At 36.8% G+C, this 23,344-nt stretch overlaps 1 protein-coding gene and 1 long non-coding RNA gene across 8 annotated transcripts in view; one reads left to right on the plus strand and one right to left on the minus strand.

Annotated features, from left to right (window-relative positions):
• LOC141508395 (uncharacterized) overlaps positions 1-23,344 on the plus strand; it is a 52,572-nt gene that overhangs the window by 14,576 nt on the left and 14,652 nt on the right. For 3 of the 4 annotated variants that reach the window (XR_012474399.1, XR_012474400.1, XR_012474398.1), the window contains one exon: positions 7,583-21,384. This is a non-coding gene — a long non-coding RNA (uncharacterized LOC141508395). The remainder of the gene's footprint in view (positions 1-7,582; positions 21,385-23,344) is intronic. The other variant, XR_012474401.1, reaches the window with a different exon arrangement.
• ALG8 (ALG8 alpha-1,3-glucosyltransferase) overlaps positions 1,800-23,344 on the minus strand; it is a 48,985-nt gene continuing 27,440 nt past the window's right edge. The window contains exons 8-13 of one of the 4 annotated variants that reach the window (XM_074216973.1): positions 20,883-21,003; positions 17,791-17,889; positions 10,652-10,757; positions 5,322-5,419; positions 3,498-3,570; positions 1,809-2,569 (exon numbers count right to left, since the gene is read on the minus strand). In XM_074216973.1, coding sequence (XP_074073074.1) covers positions 2,341-2,569; positions 3,498-3,570; positions 5,322-5,419; positions 10,652-10,757; positions 17,791-17,889; positions 20,883-21,003 — 726 coding nt within the window. In that variant the 3' untranslated portion in view covers positions 1,809-2,340. Of the gene's footprint in view, positions 2,570-3,497; positions 3,571-5,321; positions 5,420-10,651; positions 10,792-17,790; positions 17,931-20,882; positions 21,004-23,344 lie in introns of all 4 variants that reach the window. The other 3 variants (XM_074216972.1, XM_074216974.1, XM_074216975.1) reach the window with 3 other exon arrangements.

Genomic DNA, 23,344 nt, shown 5'->3' on the forward strand with positions numbered 1-23,344 from the left:
ATAGAAAAAGCATTAACCTAATCAGCATTATTCAGGCAGAAACTGGGTTCTAGTCTTAGGTCTGCCATTAATAGGTTTAAGCTACATCCTCTGTAAAAGGAAGGCTTTAAACTAGTTGATCTCAGAGACTCCTTCTGGCTCAATGAGAATGAAAGCTGCTGTCTTGACATGCTTGATGTCAACCTTCTAGTATTGTGATAGACAAACCTCTATAGTCTTATGTTCTTTAAAGATGAAATACTCTCAAATGTGGGGGTCCAGCTTTCCTGATAAAGGACAATTCCTTGTTCTAGACTTTGCTCAGTTCTGTAAAACTCAAAAAACAAATGGAGATGAGCATCCTTGTTTATCTATTTTCACTAATTTTTTTTCTGGGGGGAAGGAGGAGGAAAAAGAGAAGGCTGAAAGCCATCTGTTCTCAGCAATGACAGAAAGATGAGATGTTCATAAATATCATGTTACTTTTTTCCAAGTTATAAAACAATTAATATTTGGCCCTGACAAAAAAATGAATCCAGATGCAGTTTATGACACAACCATCTTTTTCAGATGGGTTTTGGCATCTGGAAACCCCCTGGCAAAAATGTGACCAACTAAAATAGGTAAGATCTCTTGCCTGGCAAGGCTCACATTGGGACAACTATGTGCTCTGGCTGGTTTTGCTCAAAACAAAATTCAAACTTCTGCAATGCCCTCCTTTATGTCATCAGTGGCTAGCAGACAGGAAAACTCATTTGGGATATTTTAATAGGTTTGGGTTCTGTGACCTCTTCATGTATATACAAGATAAGGCAAAGTTTGGCAATGCTCTTTCAAAAAGTATATGACAGGAAGTGTGGTGGATGGTGTGTGCCAGTCTTGGGAGTCAAGGACTTCCTCTAAAATACTAGCCCTGAGAAAAAAGGCAAGCTAGTTAATTTTTCAGGGTCCTGGACAATTTTCTTAGACAATGATTTATAGGAGAGTTCTGGGTTTGTGTATTGTTTTTGCAACAGGGTTCCACATGAATGAAATCACATATACAGATCAAAATGAAAAATTCAAAGATATTCAAAAGCTTTAAGAGAAGAAATGTGAGTTTAAATCTGGCCTTAGACACAATAATTATCTACCTGTGTAAATTTGGGCAAGTCATTTAATCCCATTGCCTTGCCACCCCACCCCCAAAGGCCTTAACACACTACCTCTCAAGGTATGCATTTTGGGGTAATTTTGTTAGTATTCCCACTTTCCAACCTACCTGTGCCCTCTGGAGACTATTAGAACACATTGATCCCTTATTCCACATTCAAATCCTTCAAATACTTAAAGGCAACACTTAAGTGATAACCCTTTCCCCTATTTCCTACACTATAAATTACTTTAGTTGTTGCAGATTATTTTTAGTTCCCTATTTGCCTTAGCTGTATGATCTTGGATAATACGTCACTTAACTTTTATAGGTTCCAGATCTCTCATATATAAAGTGAGGGATTTAAATAGATTCCTTCTGGCCCTAATAGTCTGTGTTCTCAAGTATCTCCTAGCTCTACCATTCTGATTCAATGATTCTCTTTAGGGGGCTATGCTTCCAGTGTGCTCCCTCTGCTGGCAGGATTACCAAATAGCAAACTACATTCTTGATAATTAAAAAAGCTAAAGTCAAACTGGGTCTGATTTATTGTGTGCCACTCTACTTCTCGCTAACCAGTTTATTTAAGAAAGTCCCGCTGCACCCCCCCCCCCCACCATTCATTTATATCATGCTATTATATTAAAGGACTCCTAGAACAAAAGGTACCCAATGTGACCAGGTCACCATCTGCCTATATGTGTCCCAATGGGAAACCTAGCTGTCAGTGAGCCAAAAATTTTAATGCAGAGATATAAAGTAGTATTTTATTTACATCTGCCCCCCATGTATGGTTGTAATTATATTTTCTACCTGACAGCAATTAATTGGCAGGCTATAAATAACTAAGCTGTTTGGATTTAAACTCATTATTTATCTTGAGCAAGATTTATATTCAGCAGAGCAATCTGCATCTCTCCAACAGACAATTTTAAAGGAGGTTGCATTTCTATTTCATAGTTTTAGAAAGGCAAGTGACTTCTCACCATGGTGACAATCAGGTTGCTGTGGTGGGCAACATCAGTATTTTCTAATTTTAAAAAAAAGGAGAGAAAAAATAGATCCTCTCTGAATGAAAAACATCAGTGGGTAGTCTGGAAGAACAGTGCAGACATGTTCAAAACAGGACCCGTTGAAATGAATGGCTTCTGCCACCAGCAACCTTTTTCAGATGCTGGTTAATTTTCCATGAGGTAATTGCCTGGAAGGCATCCAAGCAGTCCCTTTATTCATCTTAGCTTTGCCTTGTCGACAACAAGGCCAGGCAACATTGTAAAAGACAGTCTGAACCAAGCATATGTGATGCCTGCTGCACAATATACTGAAGTCAGGAACAAAGGAACGAAGGGGTACTTTAGCTTCCAGGGGGTGAAAGGAAATAGAAGTTCACAGCAGATTTCCAGAGGCCCCAAGCCAATGAGGTAGATGGTTTCCATCCAATTAAGAAGTTTTTCTTTTCTACAGGAAAAAAAATAAAGGTTGGTTTAGGGCTGTGCCTCTAGTTGAGTGAATATTTTTCCAGTTCAAATTTCCAATATCCATTGTTTGGAGGAATAAAATAGGAGAAAACATACGGTATGGTGCAAAGATGATTAGGATACAAACCAGAGTTTCTGTTCTAGATTAGTACTGTTCACTGTTTACTGCACCAACTTAAGTCAATTACTTTCCATCCTCTGGCCTCAGTTTCCTCTTTTGTAAAATGAAAATGTTAGATAAAATTTCTAAGATTCCCTTTGGATCTGTGAAAATAACATTATGTACTGATATGATACATTAATGTTTTAAAAAGGACTTTCCTAACAACAGCTCTTCGAGGCAGATAAAATAAGCAATATTATCCCCATTTTACAGATAAGGAAGCTGAGGCTCAGTGAAAACACTTTCTCAGCACCATACAAATATTGGTGCTAAGACTCTAACCTGGTTTCCTGATTTCAAGTCTAATGCTTTATATAAAATACTATATTGCTTCTTGTTTCACATGTGGAAAAATGAATGATATAATAATAGTATCAATGGTAAATCATAAATACTCATTAACTCTCAATTTTATTCCCATATCATCCACTCAGTTTATTGCCAATTCTGCTGAGATGCAAATAAAGGGATTGGCTGTGAGTTATGGAGATGGAGATTTTAATGACTATCAGATATAACAAATTTATTTCATTATCACTTACCTACAGAGTGAAATATGAATTTGGATAGATATGGGTCACAGCTGAGTTTATGATTCACTAAAGGAGTGTGTCCCTTTAAACTCTGCTTAAAAACTGCTCTAATTCATTATATATTGATATTGGAGAGAATAAATTTAATAACCTAAGAAGCAGTATATTTTATAAAAGTAAATGCTATTTTAAATAATTTTTTTCTAGATTACCTGAACAAAGTTTTCAGTGATGAAAAACTATAAACAGTGAATAGTAGCATGAGCAACACTTTAATCGGGAATTCTAAAAGACAAAAGTACAGATAATATTAATTCATTTATCAATAAACATTCATTAAATGCCCACTATGTATAAAATATTATTATTTTGAGAAAGAGAGAAAAAGTTTAGAAAAGCGAGATTCCTTAAGGAATTTATAATCTAATGGAGAGATGACACAAAAACATAAACATAATATACTATACACTATATATATATATATATACACACACTCTATACTATAAGCACATTAGAAAGATAACAAAGTGTTATATGAAATCTGAAGGGAAAAACCAGCAGTAATTATAGGGAAAGAATGAATCCGGACAAACTTTCTAGAAGAGGCAGCATTTGAATTGGATTTTAAAGAATAGGCAGGAATTCAAAGTGGGCATTTCAGGTATAGATTCTGAGCCAAAGCTAGAAATAGGAAAGCACAGATTATATTTGACAGATTGAGCAGATCTCTGGTTGGGTTGTAGGGGTCTGGAGAAGAATGATAAAATAAGGCTGTGGGACTTTGAAATGCTTTTGTTGTTGCTGCTCAGTTGATTCAGTTACATCTGACTTCTGATGATCCCATCTGGGGCTTTCATGGCAAAGATATTGGAGTGGTTCTGCCATTTCCTTTTCCAGTGTATACATTTTGTGAGGCAATCAGAAGTTAAATTATTTGCCCAGGTTCACAAAGCTATTAAATGATTGAGATCAAATTTGAATTCAAGTTTTCCTGACTCCAGGCTTGGAGCACTATCCACTATCCCACTTATCTGCTCCCATCTGAATGTTAAGGGAGTTGGAACTTAATTCTGGAGACAACAGGAAGTCAGTGAGGATTTCTGAGTAGAGAAAAGACTAATTTAGGTAGTTAGATATTTGTTATAATCAATAAGACAATACAATGATGAGAATTGTGATATTCAGTGATAAACTGTAAACAGAATACTAGTTATTCTTTGAATAACCCTATCAACATAATTTCATAAAATATACATTAAAGGCATAATTATAGATGCATTTTAAGTAAAATTTGCCATGATACTGCCATAAGATACTTCTCTGGATGGTAGCTGGCTCTTTTAGCTATCACCATGAAACCCTCTACTTTAGGAATGAAAGAGAATGGGGATTCTGTCCAATCAAAAATTAGATACTGCATAAAGATTTCACCTTTCTTCTCCATATGAAGAAAAGGATGCAAAAGGAGTTTCCAGCATGATAAAATCTCATAATTTTTCCATTCTCCTTCAACTTTGACTATTTGAGTTTAAATTTTGATCACCCAGAAGGTTTAATTACCTTCTAGAATGTTGTTTTATCTAATATATGAGACTGCAGAAAGAGTATGACTCTTGAGTCAAGAGGAAGTAAGTTTAAATGCTATCTCTGACACTATTTGTGTGACCTAGGGCAAATCTATGAACTTCTTTGGGTCTTAGATTGGATGCGCCTGAGATGCCTCCCAGCTCTACATCTATAATTTTAAAGAAGGGTTTTCATAAAGTAAAATTCACAGTGCTGGATGGAAGCAATAACTATCACTTTAATTATGTATTTCTATGGGAGTACAAGGTTTTAAGGGTTAGGGATAAACTAGAGGATGTGTAAGCACCATAGGGAATGAATGATTCACTCCTGAAGACAGTGGCCAGACTTCCTTGCAATGCTCCTGGACTAGCCATTTATGTTAAGTGAAGACAGAACATTAAGCCAGAAATGAGTCTTACTGCAAAGTGGAGGGTGGTCAAACCACTAGAAGCAGGAAATCCACTTACCTGGGGCTGTGAAGAGCAATGGGAAGAGGGAATAATGACCGGTTGTGGTCAGAAGCAGATAAATCCCAGCATCTTGTGACTTTCCCACAGACAAAAGGCTGGAATAAAAATTTTCATGTTGATTAACTGATCTATAAACAATATCTAAAAATCACTTTTAAAGAATGTGAATAAAAAAGTGTTCTACTTTATTAAGGTCACCTGGGCTTGAATTCTGGTTCCAATTTGACTCTAAAATTTATTTAAACTTCTCAAATCTGCAGTTGAAGGTGATAATGCTTGTCATATGGTTGTTGTGAGAAAAGTGGTTTTTAAACTTTAAAGTACTCTAATCAATGTGAGTTGTTATTACTTTCTTCTGAGTTATTGCAAACAGGCAATTTTTTTTCAATATAAGTGACAAGTTCAAGATACTAATTTTTCATTTATTCAGCATTTACTGTTTACCACGTCCTTCACTTTTCTTCCATGAAGCTTTTTCTTATCTCCTTGGCCAATAATCACCTTTGTTATTTTAAACTCTCTAATGTACTTATCATTTATTGTCTATTACAGTCTTTGTGTCCAATCCCACTACTAGACGGAATATCAATTTTTGAAATCTTATATTCTCCATCATCCCCAATCATAACTAGCACATGTACAACGTAGGCACTTAATAAATACTTGTTGGATTATAATTTTAAGACTTTGCATCAGGTGTTGGTGGGGACAGTGGAGGATGACACAAAGAAGAATTCATTTATCTAGCAAGGGAAATAGGCCACATCTACAAACATAATACAAGGCAAAATGAAATAGATTCACAAGAGAGTTACAAAGGGCTATTGTTGGGGCAGCTAGCAGTATATTGAACATGAGCTTAAATTTACCTTAGTTATCCACATGCACTCACAGAAAATAATGCCTCACCCCAGTATAACATTCTACAGCGTTCAAAGTTGTTTTATATAAATTTCTCATTTGGTTCCTAAATTTTACAGGCAATGAAGGGTTAAATGACTTATCTTAGAAAATTGTTGGCAGAGCTAGAATTAGATTGAGGTACTACTGAATCTTCATTCTCACTTGAGGGGGCAGAAGGTGGATTGGAAACAAACTGAAAATGGAAGAGGAAGTAGAAAATGACCTGCATATTTCTGGTGAAGTTAGCACAAAGTACTAGGCACAAAGTAGGCTGAATAAACCACAGGAAAGATCAGTAATCCATAGGGGCTAACATCTAAGAAAATATCTATAAATAAAAGCCATGGTCTCAAATGCATATAAGAGATAAACAATACTTCAGAATGTTCTTATGAATATATAAAATAAACTCTGGAGAGATAAAACAAAAATAGGTAACTTTCTGATCAACAAGCATTGATTCAATACCTGCTCTGACAGTCCTTATTCACAGTCAAATGGGGCCAACCTACAAGCAGCCATACAAAAACAAGATCTAGACATGATAAGTTAGAGATAATTTAAGAGGGAAGATACTAAAATGAAGGAGGAGGCTTCTTGTAGAAGAAGAGATTTGAAGGAAGACAGGGAGGCCAGGAGTCTGACATGAAGAGGGAGTAGAAAACTAAGAATGGTTGGTTAGTTCTTGTCCTTTGTTATCAAAGAAGACCAAAATGACTTCATTATATTTGAGACAAATTATAGTGTTCAACTGTGGCTGACAGGTCAGAGCTCAAGACTGCTCTACTACAAGTTTGGCACAGTCTATGTGAACACTCTAAAATTATGATGTCACATTTCCTTTGAGCTGCTTCAATTCGGCCTTCCTCAGAGAGTGCAGCACCCTCACTGATGTGGGCATGCCATGCTGGATGGTCCTGTACCAGTATCTCCCATGCTATACACTCAATTCTAAAGTTCTCTAATGAGACTGTCAGGGTGTCTCAGCATCACATCTTTTGACCCCCTAGTGAGTGCTTATCCTATGTGAGTTCTTCATAAAATAGTTTTTTTGGCAAGTCTATGTCTGTCATTCGATCAACATGATCAGCCCATTGTAGTTGCACTCTCTATAGTAATGTTGGAATGTTAGGTAGTTTAGCTCAAGAAAGGACCTTAGTGTCTGGTATCTTCTGCCAGGGGACCTTCAGAATCTTCCTAAGACAATTTGAATCAAAGCAGTTCAGTTTCTTGACATGGCACTGTAGACTGTCCAGGTTTCATAGGCCTATAGCAATGAAGTCAGCACAACAACTCTATAGATCTTCAGTTTGGTAGTCAATCTAATACCTTTTCTCTCCCACACTTTCTTTCAGTCTCCCAAATACTGAGCTAGCTCTGGCAATGCATGTGTCAACCTCATTGTCAATGAGGTTTGGAAAGGACACTGTCAAGGTAAATGAACTTGTTTACAATACTCAAAAATTCTCCATTTGCTGTAATCGATGTTTACACATATAGATGGTCTGGTGTTGGCTGATGGAGCACCTGTGTCCTCTTGTTGGTAAGATTCTTTTTTTTTCTTTTTAATTAATTCATTTATTTTGAATCTCACTTATCTACCCCCACCCCTCACAGAAGGCACTCTATTAGTCTTTACATTGCTTCCATGGTATACTCTGATCTAAGTTGAATGTGAAAAGAGAGAAATCATATCCTTAAGGAAAAAAAGATAAAGTATAAGAGATAGTAAAATTACATAAGACAATTTTTTTTTAAAGGTAATAGCTTTTGGTCTCATTCAAACTCCACAATTCTTTCTTTGGATACAGAATGGTATTCTCCATCGCAGATATCCCAAAATTGTGCTTGATTGTTGTTGCACTGATGGAATGAGCAAGTCCATTAGGGTTGATCATTGCCCCCATGTTGCTGTTAGGGTGTACAATGTTCTTCTGTTTCTGCTCATCTTGCTCAACATCAGTTTATGCAAATCCTTCCAGGCTTCCCTGAATTCCCATCCTTCCTGGTTTCTAATAGAACAATAGAGTTCCATCAAATACAAAAAATAGTTTATTAAGCTATTTCTCAATTGATGGACATGCATTCAATTTCCAATTCTTTGTCACTACAAACAGGGCTGCTATGAATATTTTTGTACAAGTGATGCTTTTACCCTTTTTCAAATTCTCTTCAGGGTAACTGCTAAGATTCTTGTCAGAATCCTTCTCAATAGACTGATCCTTCAACTGGAAGATAGTCACCTCCCTGAAAGCCAATGTGGCTTCAGAAAGGGTAGAGGAAGAGTCGATATGGTGTCTGCTGCCTGTCAACTCCAGGAAAAATGCCAGGAACAGAACAGAGGTCTGTATACAACATTTATAGATCTGACCAAGGCCTTTGATACCATCAGTAGTGAGGGTTTATGGAAAATTATGTCAAAATTCGATTACCTAGGGAAGTTCATCAGTACTGTCAATCAACTTCCTGACAGTGTGCTTGCCTGGGTTCTGGATAGTGGACAATGCTCTTGAGATTTCCTGATCACCAATGGAGTGAAATAAGGATGTGTCCTTGCTCCCATACTTTTTAACATGATATTTTCAGTCATGTTATCAAACTCCTTCACTGAGGTTGAACATGGCCTCAAGGTCAGCTACCTGCACTGATGGCATATTCTTTAACTTGAAAAGGCTACAAGCCAAGAGTAAAGTGGAAGAAATGTTGGTGCATGATGTTTTGTTTATAAATGATTGTGTCCTCAATGCAGACTCTGAAGCGAGATGCAACAAAGTATGGATCGATTCTCTGCTGCTTGTGCAAATTTTAGTCTAACTGAGATAAGCTTCTCTCAAAGAGCTCAAGTCTCCGGAAGTGAGTGAAATACACTAAGGAACTGAAAAAACTGATAGATGTGATTACTGGGCCTCTACCAGTGACTTCTGACAAATGATGGAGAATCAGAAACTATAGTACCAAAAAAGGGGAAAGATCTTGATTTTCCAAAGAGTTTAGAAGAAGATAAAATCTTCAAACTATAGGTTAGTGAGCTTGATTTCTGACAAAATTCTAGAGCATTTTAATAATGGAATGGGAAACAGATGACAAATTAACACAAATTCAAGAACAATGATACCAGACTAACTGAATTTCCATTTTTGTCAGAGTTCCTTTTCTGGTAGAACAGTCTATAATTTGGTTCCTCTCCCTTCCCCCTCCCCTCCCCAAAATAAAAAAAAATTAACAAGTGTTAAATTTAGCTAGACAAGAATTCATATGAAATGAGCTGCTGCAAAGTGAAATGTATTGTGTACAAAGTAATAGCAATATTGTAGAATAATCAGCAATGAATGATGATTTAAGCTTTTCTCAGCAAAACAGTGACCCAAGACAACTCTGAAGGACTTATGATAAAGAAAGCTATCTATTTCCAACAAAAGAGCTGAGGGTATCTGAATATAGATGAAGTATACTTTTTTAAAACTTTTTTTTATTTTTCTTGAGAGTCACAGTCAAAAACATCAATATGCATTAAGATAGGAATAATGGGTCAGAAAAAGGGAACCAATGATTTCACTGCCCTGGAATATTGGGTTGTTTTTTTTTTTTGGATTTTGACAAGGCAAATGGGGTTAAGTGGCTTGCCCAAGGCCACACGGCTAGGTAATTATTAAGTGTCTGAGACCGGATTTGAACCCAGGTACTCCTGACTCCAGGGCTGGTGCTTTATCCACTGCGCCACCTAGCCGCCCCTGGAATATTGTTTTTAATTCTGGTGGTCAGATTTTAAGAATGATGGAAAAACTGGAAGGAATCTGCTTAAAGAGTGGTGGAAGGACAGGAAATCATTTCATCGAAGTGACGTCTAATGAAACTAGAAATATTTTGCTTAAAGAAGCAATAAGTGTTGTGAAAAAGTATAATGAGTTGCTCCCAGGAAGTAGTAGGAAGATTTGTCTCTGAAGGTCATCAAACTAGTGACTGCCTACTTGGTAGAAATGCTCTTGAGGAATTGTTTAGGAAGGTATCAAACTAAATACCTTTTGAATAACTGCAGCACTGTATGAACTTCTCTTATGATTTATAAGTCTGTTTTTTTTTTCTTTTGCAAGGCAATGGGATTAAGTGAATTGCCCAAGGTCACATAGCTAAGTAGTATTAAGTGACTAAGGCTGGATTCAGGGCCAGTGCTGTATTCACTGAGCCACTGAGTTGCCCCCGTAAGTCTATTCTTATTTAATTCACTGTATTAGGCTGTTGGTAAAGATTCAGTAAATATATGCTGAATGAATTGTGAATTAACTATTGGGAGAAGTCTGACTTTGTATGTTCTAAGATAATATTTGGAACAGGCAAACCAAACCATGCATAGGTTTCATTATGAATTGTGGCAACAACAATATGAATAAAGGGGTGGGGAAGGTACAGATGTGAAGTTTACTTACCTCATTGGGAGAATTGCTAGGAGTATTGCTTTTTCATGAACATGCCAACCAAACATGAAGGAACTCAGTGCACAAACAATTAGACACCGAAGAAAGCCTCTGGGCCCTTGGGGTTTAAACCAAAGACAGAAAATAGAGGGCTAGAAACAATAGGCAAAAATGAAACTTCAGTATCATTTTAAATAAGCTTTTAAGAGACATTTCTAAGGCTGGTTATGTTTGCATAATCAATGCAATACTGTATAATTAAGGAACAATCAGAAAATAAAATAAAATAAAAAAAGACAATTGTCATCTACCAGGAAAATCGATCAGTTTAAGCAGTTGTTACCAAAAGAACTGCCATGCAAGGGAAAAATGTTTATTCTATAAAACTAAGTGTATTGGACAAAAGTCAATTGTAAAAAAAAAAGTCAATTATAATCCACCATCATTAATGTTTGAGAAGTCTAGTGCAAGCCTTTACCACATCTCCAACTGTAATTTATTAAATCTCTGCTAATCCCAAAGCTTCCTATGTAGTCTAAAGGAAAAATAATATAGGAATAGAAATAACTCATTTCAATTGTGTATTAAGGTTTTCAGAGCATTTTCTTCACAAAAACACTTATGATCCTCCATTTTCTAAATGAAGGAACTGAGGTTCAGAAAAGTGACTTGTCCTTGGTCACACAGCTAAAAAGTGTCGGAGGCAGGAAAGAAACTCTAGAAATTTATAGATTAGTTGGACAAGAATTACTGAGGACTATCACAAGAATACCAGATTTGGAGTCTGTAACCCTAAATTCAAATTCCAAACCTTATGTGATGTTGAATTTGTAGATTAGTTGGACAAGAATTACTGAGGACTATCTCATAAGAATACCAGATTTGGAGTCTGTAACCCTAAATTCAAATTCCAAACCTTATGTGATGTTGGGCAAGTCACAACCTCTGGGTCTAAATATCTTCATCTGAAAAATTGTTGGACTAGATCACCTCAGGACTTTACTGGCTTTAAAATACTTATTGTTTATTTTTCAGTTGTGTCTGAAACTTTGTGACCACCATTTCTTTCTTCAGCTCATTTTACAGATGAAGAAACGGAGGCAAACAGATAAGTTAAGTAACTTGCCCAGAATCACACGGCTAGTAAGTGTCTGAGGCTGGATTTGAACATGGATCTAATGTTTCATTTACTTTGCTTCCTCCCTAAGACACTTTGATTCTATAATTCAGTTCCTAGCTTTGTAATTATCTTCAGGTCACCATGACTAAAGTACTCTCTCCCTTATTTGTTCTTTAGTACTTTTGTAATCCTTCTAAGTATTTAATATATTCTAATTATATGTATATATGTTTCATATTCTTTCTTTTAAATCTTAAGCTTTTTGAGTTGGGGCGGTATTTTATTTGTCTCTCTCTGCCTTTCCCATCACCTAGCACAAAGCAATGTAAAAATTTTGAGGTACTTAGCATAAACAAATACATGAATATCACAAACTTTCTTCTTTTCATCTTTGTTAAATAATAAAAAGAATGCAATTCCTCAGTCCTTTACCTTTTACAGAAAGCTTGCTTTCATCCACCAGTGCAATAGATGAGAATCATCTTCATTTTACAGAGAAACAGACAATAAAGGTAAAATGATTTGCCTGAGGATAGTAAATGCCAGAACTGGGATTTGAACTGAGATCCTGATTTTAAAATCTCATGCTTTTTCTCCTCTACCATCCTGCTAATCTCCCTCATTCACACCAAACAGTATTTTATTGTATCAGTTAAAGATATGCTTAACAAAGTGACTAATTTAGAAATGTTTTTTACATATTTATAATATAACCTATATCAGATTACTTATATCAGATAGCGGCAGCTATGTGGCACAGTGGATAGAACACTGGCTTTGGAGTGGGGGGGGGAGTTTGAATCTAGCCTCAGGCACTTGACACTTCTCAGCTGTGTGACCTTGGGCAAGTAACTTTGCCTTGATTGCCTGGCATCCAGGGCCAAATCCAATCATTCTGATTCATATCTGGCCACTGGACCCAGATAGAGGACTAGTTCCTCTGGAGGAGAAAATGAAGTTGTTGACAGCATAGCATCCTTTTTCCCCACCCCAAATCCAATACGTGTGCATGTCATGGCATCACCTCCCTGATGTCATGGCCTTCCTCGAGAATAAAGGATAAACATCATCATCATATTAGATTGCTTACTGTATTAGGGAAGGAAGCAGGAAGAGAGGGGAAAATCTGGAAATAAAAAAACCAACAAAAAAATAAAAAACCCCTCAAAACAAGCTTAACCATTGGCCAAATTCTGACCAATTTCTCCTATGACCTCCAACAATGCAGCTCACATAGATCTAAGTCTTTTAACATTTTGTGGAGAGAAGTGACAAACTGGCTATCTTTTGACATGTATTTTTATTAAACCAGCCCATCTCTTTCTGATCATATATCTCCTAGGTGATATTTTTTATATACTTTTTTGTATGCAAGGCATTCTTGGTAACATGCTAGAGACAATTTATACCCACAGAATATCTTTCCATTGAATTCTGAATTTGATTCATCTAGTTCTTATTGCCTCATCACCTATCAAAATCACTGTATTTATTTTACATCTTACATTTACTTATTTGTGAACATGTACTATCTCCTGACTCTGGAGTCAGAAGATCAGGTTCAAACCACTCTGGGTTCAACCTTAGACAATTCACTTAACCTTAGTTTTTTTATGTGTAAATGAAAAGGCAAGACCTAGCTGGCCTCTGAAATCCCTTTCAGTTCTAGGTCAATGATGCTGCGGCTTCTCAGAAGAATGTAAGCTCCCTGAAGGCAGAGTGGGTCTCACTTTTGTCTTTGTATTCACTGTGTTTGACATAAAAGTTCTTGCTAGTAGATTCTCCAATTCATAGTCACAAAACATCACCCAAAAAACATGAGTTAAAAATATGCACCCAGTGAGAAACAGCCTGTTCTTTTCTCGATTCAATCTGGGTCCAATTCATCTTCCATCTGCAGCATCTGACTAAGATAAGTTTTTTGTTTTTTCCCCCCCAAGGCAATGGAGTTAAGTGACTTGCCCAAGGTCACACAGGTAATTATTAAGTCTCTGAGGCTGGATTTGAACTCAGGTCCTCCTGACTCCAGGACTGGAGTCTAACCACTGTACCACCTAGCTTCACCACTAAGATACGTTTTTTTATGGATCAGCTCAAAGGACTACGCACTCACCTGTACCTCCCAGTCCAGACTAAGGACTCTCTACCTTCTTTTAATTGGACTGTTAGGACTGACTCCCTAAAAATGGTTAAAGAGGTCAGAAAAAGAAGTTCTTAATATCGATTGTATTCTGGGGCTTGATGCAATCAGCAATGTCATTCATAAGCAAACTCAACTAGAAGATATCATCTCTTATATTCTATGTTAAACATTCTTCACTTGGGCACACATCTCTATTTTATATGCATTATCTGACCCTGATAATCAGAGGATCACTGATTAAAGTTATTTATTCTATCAAAGGATCTTAAATGATCTGAACATTTGTATAGATAACAATTTGTGGAGGCAACATAGTTTAGCAAAAAGAACAGTGACCTTGAAGTCAGTACAGACCTGGGTTTGAATTCTATCTCTGACTCTTACTAGCTATGTGACTATGGACAAATTATAGCTTTTTTAAGTCTTTGTATTCTCATCTGTAAAACAGAGCTAATATTTGTAGTACCTACCTCATGAAGTTATTGTGAAAGTCAAACATTAAAGTACTTTGTAGATTTAAATATACAATGCAAATGTCAGTTATATACTGTTATCATTGTGTTTTACTAAACAATTGGTCAAATATTGGTAGAATTCTAGAGAAATCAATAAATAATCACCTTGTGATCAATGGGATCATGTATTTTTTGGACCTTTAAGCTAAGTGATCCACTATCTTACTATCAAAGGTTACTTCTAAATTTTCTGTCAAGCCTCCCATATTCCCTCTTTTTCTATTTAATTCTTCCTTATGAGAAAAATTTGATATAAGTCCCTTCTCTCAGTTTCTTTATCTTAATAGTGACAGAATTTACATAGCACTTTCTGGTTGGCAAAGTGCTTTTCATATATTATTTGTTTAAGCTTCAAAAACTTTCTCCCTCATTTTTCCTTCCCCTCATCCCGGTTGCTGACAAAGAAAAGGTCCTTCTTTGTGCCAAAACCAATCTTTCTGCCTGTAAAATTGATCTTACCCTCATCTTCTTCATCAGAGTATATCTTCAATCATCCCTCTCTACCCCCATGAATATTTCTTATCGTCAAAAATCTCTGCTAACCTTTTAAAAAAACCAAAACAAACAACCCTTCATTAGATCCTACCAAACCCCTATATATATATCTTCCCTTTCCCAGGCAGTCATACAGAAAAAAACTGTTTACACTCGGTGCCTACATTTCCTTTCTTCCCACTTTATTCCACAATTCTTTGCAATCTGGTTTCTGACCTCATCATTCAACTGTTGTGATATCTCCAAAGTTAACCAGAGATTACTTAAATAATAAATCTGATAATTCTTTGTTTTCATTCTACTTGACCTATCTGTTGATATCTGCTGACCAACCACTTTCTCATGGATATTCTCTCCTAGTTTTTTATGACACTATTCTCTTCTGGTTCTCCTCCTACCCAAATGACTGCTCCTTAACAGTTTCTTTTGCTGGCTCATCATCCAATTCATGCTCCTTAAACTATGAGAGTTCACTAAGGACTTATCCAAAACCTTTTCTTTTTTCTGCCTATACTCTTTATCTATACTCTCCTTGTATTCATCAGCCACAATGAGTTTAATTATTAAATATTTACAGATCTAAATATTGAACACCAGGTTTTCCCCTGAACTTCAGTCTTATTTTGCTTATTTGACATCTCACTGAAAATCCTTAAGATATCTTAAACTAGGTCTGTCCAAAACTGAATTGTTTTCCCTAAAATATTCCTCTCCTCTAAGCTTCACTATTTCTGTCAAAAGCTCTACTGCCCCATCAGTCTCCCAGGTTAATAAGGGTGTTATCCTTGATTATTTACTCTCTTTTACCTCATATGACCAATCAGTTGTCAAATCTTACCATTTATACCTCTAAAATATCTCTTGAATACCACTTTCACATTATTCCTACAGATACCACAACTTAGTTTTGGCCTAGATTATTAAAATAGGCTCTTACTGATTTCCTAATTCTCTGCCTACTTTAGTCCATTCAATATACCACTGCCAAAGTGATTCAGATATGATTATATTTATTCCTTTATACAATTAACTTCAGGCTTCCTCTAGGATCAATTAGAAAAACCTTTGCTTAGTTCTTAAAGTCCTACACAAAATGACCTCAATCTAGCTTTTTATTGTCACTGGGTGTTACAACGCTTAATCAGACAGACTGACCTTTTCTCTGTTCTTGACATGACACCCATGCCTCCATAGTTAGACTGAAGTCTGTCTTAAAATGACTGGGGGGGGGGGGGAGTTCAATGGCCTGCAGGCTTAAGGGGCAATATGAAAGTCAAAAATGTTGTGAGGCACAGCTTCCACGAATCTAAAGAGGTGTTGATGCCTCCGTACCATACTCTACTTAGACAACATTGTCTGCCAAATTGCTTTCTGGGCATGCTAGTTTAAGAATAAAATTGATAAAATGGAAAGGGTGCAGAAGAGGGTATCCAGAATGGTGAAAGGATTTGAATCCATTTCTTGAGTTAATGGAACTGGGAATGTTTAGTCCAGCATGGAGAAGACTGAAGGGGAATATGACTACCTTCAAGTAATTAAAGGTTTGTCATACAGAACAGGGATCATACATATTTTGATGCCAAAGGGTTGAACCAGGAACAAAGGATGAAGTTGCTGAGGCTTGATGTAAACCTCTGGACTCTGATTTCTTAATCTTGAAGTATATTTTTATCATTTTTAAAAGAAAATATTTTATTTGAGTTTTACAATTTTTCCTCTATTCTTGCTCCCCCTCCCCCGAAGGTCTTTACATTGTTAGCCTTTTACATTGTTTCCATGGTACACATTGATCCAAGTTGAATGTGATGAGAAATATCCTTAAGGAAGAAAAATGAAGTATAAGAGACAGCAAAATTACATAAGAAGATAACTGGCTTTTTCCCCTAAACTGAAGGTAATAGTCTTTGGTCTTTGTTCAAACTCCACAATTCTTTCTCTGGATATAGATGGTATTCTCCATTGCAGTTTATCATTTTTTAAAATAATTTTTCATTATCTTCCCCTTTGGCTGTCCTTGATGCTTGAAGGATTTTAGTGAAATTCCTCTACTGCTTCTTTTCTTGTGTTAGATTTTGGCATATAAGGTATAACTGCCTGCATGGTGGTCTAAATGACCAAGTATCCCATGAAATTGTGTTTTGTGCTTCATTTGAGTGTAAAACAAAAGCATTTCTTTCAAATATTTTAATTGTCTCTCTAAGGAGACCTTCCTTTATCCTCTTTATCCTTTATAAGGAGAAGGACAATATTTGATGATTTTTATGTCAACACATTGATCCTTAGACAAGTATTTCACAATTTGACTACGGATAATTAAATTAATATCTGAAGATGATCTAAAAACTGTCATTCTAAGAATTTTCTGTCCCCTGCTGCTATTGTTATAGAAATAGAAGGATGCTCCATAGGACTGAAGACTTTTTTCATGGGTTTCATAGCCAAAGAATTCATCCCCTGGGGGGGCAAGTCTATTAGAGATGAAACTCTCTGTAACTAGATAGATAATACTCTGGTCCTCATATAGCAAATACAATCTGTTACCAGGCCCATGTCTAAATCCTTTCTAGCTGGAAAGATCATGTAATAGCTTATACTCAATAGGCACAGCCTTTAAAATCTTAGGCTCACCTCTCTTCCACATTAAGATGCTGGGGTAGGATTTTTCTATTGTCAATTGATAAATATTTATGAAGTGTGACCAACTGCCAGGAACCATATGCTACATCCACTGAAAACCTTTTCTGCATGTATTACATGAGTGAAATATAGAAAAGCTGGGCTAACCTTTAGAGATATTTTCCTCTATTAAACAGAGTATGCAAAGTTGAAATTTAATCAAATTAACCCAAGAAATTAATATTATCTACTCAATACTTACCAATATGGCTATCACAGTGCAAATGAGGGTTGCTAATGGAGTCACAGAGGGCAGAACTACATGTTGGAATTGTTGAACCAAACCACTTGTCATTGAGGTCTTGGGAATCTTCTTGGGATCAAGAAGATTATATTTCAAGCCTGTGGAGGAAAAAAAAGCATTTCTGTGAAAACACATCACATAAGAAAAAAAATCCGTTTTTTGAAGAAATGATTTTGTTTTATAATGATGTTCTACAACTAAGATTTCGTAACTGAATTTGAAACTATGTTGTCTAGTTAACTGCATCATCACTGTGTAAAACACACACGGAACAGTGCAGTGTAAAACATGAGCTGCCCAGGTATTCACAGTAGATTCTAGAGAGCTGACTAAATGAATGGCATTTTACCCCAGCCACTATTTGCCTCAACTTTCTCCAAAATCCATCATCTTAAAAGCAAAGCCCAGAATAACTCAGAACTTACTTCTGCCTCATTCCAGGCAGAAACTAATAATATAAGGGAAAAGACAGGAGAATCTGAGACAGTTTGTAGACCTGTACTGCTCATGCGCCTGTGAAACGGAAAAACCAATAATGAATCGGAAGAAGACCAGTAGTCAAAGAACACAAGCACCAATTCCATAGTGCTTGACAGTTTATAAAGTGCCACAGCTCTGTGAGGTACATAGCACTGTCTCTATCTCTTATAAATGAGGAAACTAAAGCCCAGAGAGACAAATGACTTGCCCCCAGGATCATAAAGCTAGGACTTGAACCCTGATCTTGCATCGAATTTAAGTGCTCTTTCCCCTGGTCTCAGTGTCCTCAATCTTGCTCTCTCCCTGAACATCTAGCCTTCTTTAGTGCATTATCTTATTAAGTTCTTGAAAAAGTTGGATAAAATAGATTTGAAAAATTAGGATTCCCTTCAAGTAGAGACATCATAACAGGAATCATGAATAAACCTCTTAACATTTAAGAGCATTGCTGTAGAATATTAATGTGCAAAACCCAGGGCAACACAACAGACCAGTCTAAACTATAGGGGAGTGTGGGAGTCAGCCTGAATGCATGTTTGAATACATGAGGGGGAGCTTTTTAATGTGTGGTTGTGTGGGAGTTACTAAATTTGGCAGAAGACAATGTCATCCAAGATCATGTGTGAATGAATAAAAAGAACACAGATCAAAGTTCAGGATCTGGGATAAAACCTAGGACTTGCTTTGATCACTGAAGTCAGTTGGCAATGATCAGGTCATGCCAGACTAACCTTATTTCAGAACAGGGGAATGTTGTACACATAGTACATACAGCCTTTGATAAAACCTCACTTGTTCTCCTCCTGGACAAGGGAGACTGCTATGGGTTAATGAAGAGGACAGGTAAGTGGACTAGAATGTTGTTGAAAAACTAGATCCAAATGTAATTATCAACAGGTTAATGTTAACTCAGAAGGAGGTATCAGGTAGTTGCTACAATTCCCAAGGAGAAGTGATGGAAAATGGTTCAAATATCAAAAAGGATATGGCTTTATCAGTAAAAATAACATTAAAGACACATTATCATCTGCTTCACCAATGCACTGCAAGGATCATGGGCTCTCTCCATCCGACTTCTATATATATAGTCTCATCACTAGAAAGGAGAGCAGGGATTATTTTTCTATTTTTTACCCTCAGAGCTTAACATAATGCTTTGTACACAGTAAGGACTTAATAAATGCTTCCTTCCTTTCTTTGTTTCCTTCCTTCCTCCATTTCTTGCTTCCTTCCTTCTCCCTTCTTCTTTCCCCACTTTCTTCTTCCTGTCATTCTCTTTCCCCACCTTTCTCATTTCCCTTGCTTCCCCCGCCCCCTCTTTCCCTTCTTCCTTTGTCCCTCTCTGTACCAGCAGAGCTATCCAACAGCCTCAAGAGGCAATCAGTTGTTCTTCTCAGGAGGTCTATAAGGAAAAGCTGTCAGGTCACTTGCTGGGTGTGGCATGTAGAAGGGAGCCTTGCTCTGGCATGAATTCTTAGATTTTGTGATATTAGGAAGTGTTACTGCAGAGGTGTTCTGAGGTCTCCCACTGAAATTAATAGGAGACAGGGCTGCTTTTGCTTTATAAGGAGCAGGGGGCAGCCCCATCAGTGAGCACATACAGATGTGGGAGTGAACCACATGACAGTTTTACAAATATGATTTCATCTAATCCTCATAGCAACCCTGGAAAGTAGGTACTATTATCATTCCCAATTTACAGTTGAGGAAAATGAAGCAGACAGGTCAAGTGACATGCTCAGGGTCACATAGCCAGTAAATGTCTGAGGTTCGATTTGAATTGGACTCCAGGCCCAGCACTCTATGCAGTACACAACCTAGCTGCCTGAATCAAGTTAGGTCATTTTGAAAAATTGATATTATCTTACCTCTCTCATCTGAGATTTTTTTTAAAGGATCAAAACTTCTTGATTCAAACAATAGTTTATCGCTGTCCCTGTTCATTGTGTTGGCTAGTAGAAGTTTTCTGGTGGTAGTAAATTTAGAGAACTTATTTAAAATTATTATATAAAGGCTGAATACACAGGTACACAGCTGCTGGAAGACATCTAGTCAATGACATCCTTATCAAATATAAATTACTTTTACCTCAGCAATCCAAATTTAAACACACTGCTCATCTTTTCTGTTTCTTATTTCAGGCTTTAAGACAGCTTAAATTCTCTACATGTTGGGGAAAATTACACAGAACCACAACTTAAGATATTTGAATTCCATTCATTCTCTTTTTTGATTCTTCATTTATTGAGGTTTAGAAGCAGAGTTCACTTAGTCTGAATATTTGCTTCTTCAATCAAAAATTGGTTTTTAGAAGAATCTTAAAAATTACACCATCCCATATGGAAAGCTCAATAACCTTATTTCTATCAAGCACTTTAGCAGGGAAGTCTCTCAGTTCTAGGAGCTGTTTCCCTCAGTAATCCTCTAGCTTTGTCTGGTCACTTATAATTTGGTTCATGCTCCTGCAAGGATCCAGAAAACAAATGTATGGTACCCTCTCCAGACCACAGCATTCTTCCCACAGGACAAGGCACGAGTGCTAAGTAGCAAGACTTTTAAGTGAACTATACCAATAATGGAGAGTATCTTGTCCAAAGCATTGTACAAAGCCCAGAAGTTTGGAGCCCAGTAGGCATGACAGAGGCCTCTCTTGAAAGGGAAAAGCCTTGCAATTATTTGAGGCAGTTGGTTCTGTGAAAAAGAATAAGAAATTGATTAAAAATCAAGGGAAAAAACATGGAGACTGCTGAGAGGGTGATGAGGTGAAGACAAGAAGTTAGAAAATCTGATTCTAGTCTTGGCTTTACTTTGGGCATATTCCTTAAACTATCTTTCCTCAGTTTCTTCTTCCTGTGACTATGACAACAGTATTTGCCTTGCCTACTCCTCAGGTTGAACAGAAGCAGGATGAATAGAAAGCAGGGAGACACAGATCATGACTTCTGCATCCTGCTGCCTCAGTCCGCTTCTCTATACAACCAGGGGTGACACTCAGAGGGCTGCTGAGAGGGGACTTTTTCTAGTGCTACAGAGGTGGAGTCAGAGGAATGCTTCAATGAGTTAACACTTGGAGTAAGTGCTACAAAAAGGTAAAAGATCATTCCTCTCTCTTGAACTTCATGGTCATTGAGATGAGAAGGAATCAATGTAATGTCCACCATTTGTCAAAGGTAGGAATTGAGACAACCAAAAAGGCAAGAAGCCATCACAGAAGCCTACTCCTGGCTTAGTCCTCAAAGTCTGTTCCAGGTTGGTAGGATCTTTATTAAATGTCAATGGATAGAACACTGGGTTTAGGAAGATTAGAATTCAAATCCTTCTCAAACATTTATAGCAATGTGCCAGTTTCCATATCTTTAAAATTAAGGGGTTGAACTCAATGGCCTGTAGGATCTCTTTTAGCTCTACATCTATGATCCTATGATCTGATAGGTATGAGGCAGTTTTCAAAAGAAAAAAAATGCTCTAAATCTTTATTGATTAGAGAAATACAAATTAAAACAATTCTTAGGTACCACCTCATACCTGTAAGATAGGCCAATACGACAAAAAAGGAAAATGATCATTGTTGGAAGGGATGCAGGAAAACTGGGACACTAATGCATTACTGGTGGAGTTGTGAACAGATCCAACCATTCTGGAGAGAAATCTGGAACTATAAAGAGCAATAAAACTGCATACTTTTTTTTTTTTAAGGTTTTTGCAAGGCAAATGGGGTTAAGTGGCTTTCCCAAGGTCACACAGCTAAGTGTCTGAGGCTGGATTTAAACCCAGGTACTCCTGACTCCAGGCCAGTGCTCTATCCACTGCACCACTTAGCTGCTCCTCTGGTGTATACTCTTTAATTCAAAAATACTACTACTAGGTTTATACCCCAAAAAGATCATAAAAAAGGAAAAAGACATATATAAAAAATATTTATAGCAGTTCTTTTAGAAATGGCAAGGGGATGCCTACCGATTGGGGAATGGTTGAACAAATTGTGGCATATGAATGTAATGAAGTACTATTATTCTGTAAGAATTCATGAACAGGAGGACTTCAGAAGATTGGAAAGATACATGAATTGATGCAGAGTGAAGTGAGCAGAACCAGGAGATCACTGTATTTATTAACAGCAACACTGTGTGATGATCCATTATGATAGCCTTACCTCTTCTCAGCACCTGTCAATGATCAAAGACAATTCTAAAAGACTTGTGATGGAAAATACCCTCTATATCCAGAGAAAGAACCATGGAATCTGAATACAGAACAAAGCAAGCTATTTTTAAACTTTTAATTTGTTTTACACTTTATTTTTTTCCCCTTCATGATTTTTTTCTTTTTTTTTTAAGGTTTTTGCAAGAAAGTGGGGTTAAGTGGCTTGCCCAAGGTCACACAGCTAGGTAATTATTAAGTGTCTGAGGCCGAATTTGAACTCAGGTATTCCTGATTCCAGGGCTGGTGCTCCTAGCACTGTGCCACCTAGCTGCCCCTACTTTTGTTCTGATTTTTTTCACGTTACTAACATGGAAATATGCTTAACCAGTTACATATATATATAACTTCTATCAGATTACTGGCTGTCAGGGGAGGAAAGAAAGAGGATGAGGAAGAAAAATGTGGAACTCAAAATTTTTCAAAAAAATGAATGTTGAAAACAATCTTTGCATGTAGTTGGAAAAATAAGTAAATAAATTTATATATTTAAAAAAAATTTCCTTGTGAGACATTACTGTCACTATAGCATTGGGCAGAAATGATATCACCATTTGGATTCTTGCCATTAAGTTTGAGAGTTGAGATGTCACAAGATCCATATTTGTGAAACTGTTTTTGTACATATGCCAATGTTCTGTTAGAACAATGGAATTGGAGTTAGAGAAGTAGGTTTTTTTTGTAAATTCTGTGAAGCAATTGGGGTTAAGTGACTTGCCCAGGGTCATACTAGTGTCAAGTGTTTGAGGGTGGACTTGACTCCACCCTTGACTCCTGGCTCAACCACTGGGTCTATCCATTATGCCACTCAACTGCTCCTGAGAATTAGGTT

The sequence above is a fragment of the Macrotis lagotis genome, chromosome 1 (assembly GCF_037893015.1).
Source record: "Macrotis lagotis isolate mMagLag1 chromosome 1, bilby.v1.9.chrom.fasta, whole genome shotgun sequence".
Taxonomy (NCBI): Eukaryota; Metazoa; Chordata; class Mammalia; order Peramelemorphia; family Peramelidae; genus Macrotis; species Macrotis lagotis.